The sequence below is a fragment of the Pundamilia nyererei genome, unplaced genomic scaffold (genome assembly GCF_000239375.1).
Source record: "Pundamilia nyererei isolate P.nyererei 1_Seehausen unplaced genomic scaffold, PunNye1.0 scaffold00105, whole genome shotgun sequence".
In the NCBI taxonomy this organism is placed as follows: domain Eukaryota; kingdom Metazoa; phylum Chordata; class Actinopteri; order Cichliformes; family Cichlidae; genus Pundamilia; species Pundamilia nyererei.
In genome coordinates, this window is record NW_005187506.1 from 36,461 (window position 1) to 38,445 (window position 1,985).

At 45.8% G+C, this 1,985-nt stretch overlaps 1 protein-coding gene across 1 annotated transcript in view; it reads left to right on the plus strand.

Moving 5' to 3' along the window:
* Window positions 1-1,985, plus strand: part of pik3c2b (phosphatidylinositol-4-phosphate 3-kinase, catalytic subunit type 2 beta) — a 32,969-nt gene that overhangs the window by 22,374 nt on the left and 8,610 nt on the right. Inside the window, exons 19-21 of the mRNA XM_005740902.2 lie at window positions 412-519; window positions 612-704; window positions 786-915. Coding sequence (XP_005740959.1) covers window positions 412-519; window positions 612-704; window positions 786-915 — 331 coding nt within the window. The remainder of the gene's footprint in view (window positions 1-411; window positions 520-611; window positions 705-785; window positions 916-1,985) is intronic.

Consider the following 1,985-nt stretch of genomic DNA (forward strand, 5'->3'; position numbering starts at 1 on the left):
CTTTGAAAGAAGCTCCTTATGTCCATTCTTGTATATCAGTGCATTACTGAAACAGATTTATTTAGCCGTGGAGGGAAACAACTGAAAATATGAAATAAACACACATGTAAGCTGAGACTCTCAGAAACAGCATTGTTGTTGTTCGGCTTTTTATTTCACCATTTGCTGATTCACTTGAAGAACGAGTAACGTAAACGTATCAGTTTGATATCAGTCTTTCGTGATACACCGTCATATTTACATTATTTGTACAGCTTTGGTACCTGGTCGGACTTCAGTTCTCTGCCTGGCTGTCTTGTTTTTTTGGATTTGACCCTGAAACAGGCGTCTGAACCCTCAGACTCATACTGTGTGTGTGTGTGTGTGTGTGTGTGTGTGTGTGTGTGTGTGTGTGTGTGTGTGTGTGTTCAGTGTGTCCTCAGAGACAGTCTGGAGGAGATGAAGCAGTTCTTCTCGGTGAACAGCAGCTGCAGGCTTCCTCTGAACCCAGCACTGCTCGTCACCAGCATCAACATCCAGGTACGCACATACCTTAAAGACAGGAGACACGCCCCCAGCTGGCGTTTGTATCTGATTGGACAAAGTTAATCTTCCTCTTCTGTGGTTTCCAGTCCTGCTCGTTCTTCAACTCCAACGCTGTCCCTCTGAAGTTGTCCTTCCAGAACCGGGACCCACTGGGAGACAACATCAGTGTCATCTTCAAGGTGACACCCCTTACTAGTGATCCCAGACACAGCGACCTCTGCGAGCTGACCTTTGACCCCGGCTGTTCTCTTTGTGTGCAGTCAGGAGACGACCTGAGGCAGGACATGCTGACTCTGCAGATGATCCGCATCATGAACAAGATCTGGATCCAGGAGGGGTTGGACATGAGGATGGTCCTCTTTAAGTGCTTCTCCACGGGGAGGGGCCGAGGTGAGCACGGACACACCTGTCCTCAGGTGTGACAGAAAGGAGTGCGTCCTGTCCTCAGTAGGGCCGGGTATTCTCACTGATTTCTAGAATCGATTCGATCCACAGTTTGATTCGATTCAATTTGAATCGGGGAAATTTTGCCTCAGACAGTCAGAAATATTATAATTCTGATCACTTATCAGCACATATCCATATTTTATATCTATAAAAAGAAAGCTGACACTGTGAGACTTTATCACAGGTGTGAGCGTCGCAGCAGAGGCTTTTGTGTCAAAGTAGCTGAGGATGAAACAGAAACACGTGAAGGAGGTTTTCCTGGTCTGGGATTTTATAGCAGATGACCCTGAAAATATTGTGCAGTCAAAAACGAAGTGAAGCAGAGTTACAGAGGTTTGATTACAGACAGCATTTTGCAGTTTGGCTTCATTTTAAAAAGTTTAAATATGTTCAGCATTGAACAGCAGAAATGAGGCTTGTCAGAAGTAAAACAAAACAAAAAGCAGCGGCCGACACCGTGGACTGTTGGGTAATAAGCAGGGGTGGGTTTGGATTATCGATTTAGAGAGAGGGAGAGAGAGAGCTCTACATGAAGTGTGATTTTTATCGTGGTGGAAGCAGTCAGAGGGATTCCTGACGATGTTTATGTGAAGCTAAATATGAAGCGTAGTTTGGATCGTCTGTGGCTGCTGCTTCAGTCGATGTTGTTAGCAGATATAAAACCTGCAGCTTCAGAATCAGCGAGCTGTCGGCTTTCAGCCCCGACCGTGTCCGTGCCGTCGGGGGCGACAGCTCGCCGATGCGTCGGCGGGTCGAGCTTTGCGTTTACGTCTTTGTGCAGAATCGTGTTCCTGCTCTCATTCACTGTTTCAGCTGTTTGGTGGTTGTTGGAATTTGTGAGGTTTAACCTGAGATTCTGGCGTTTCGGGCAAAATAAATTTATATTAAAAAAACGCTTCAGGATTTTAATGAATCGATATCACGTAATCCAAGATCGATTTAATCGATAAATCGATCATCAAAACCCGCCCCTGGTCCACAGGTGTGATTGACAGGTGTGTGTGTGTGTGTGT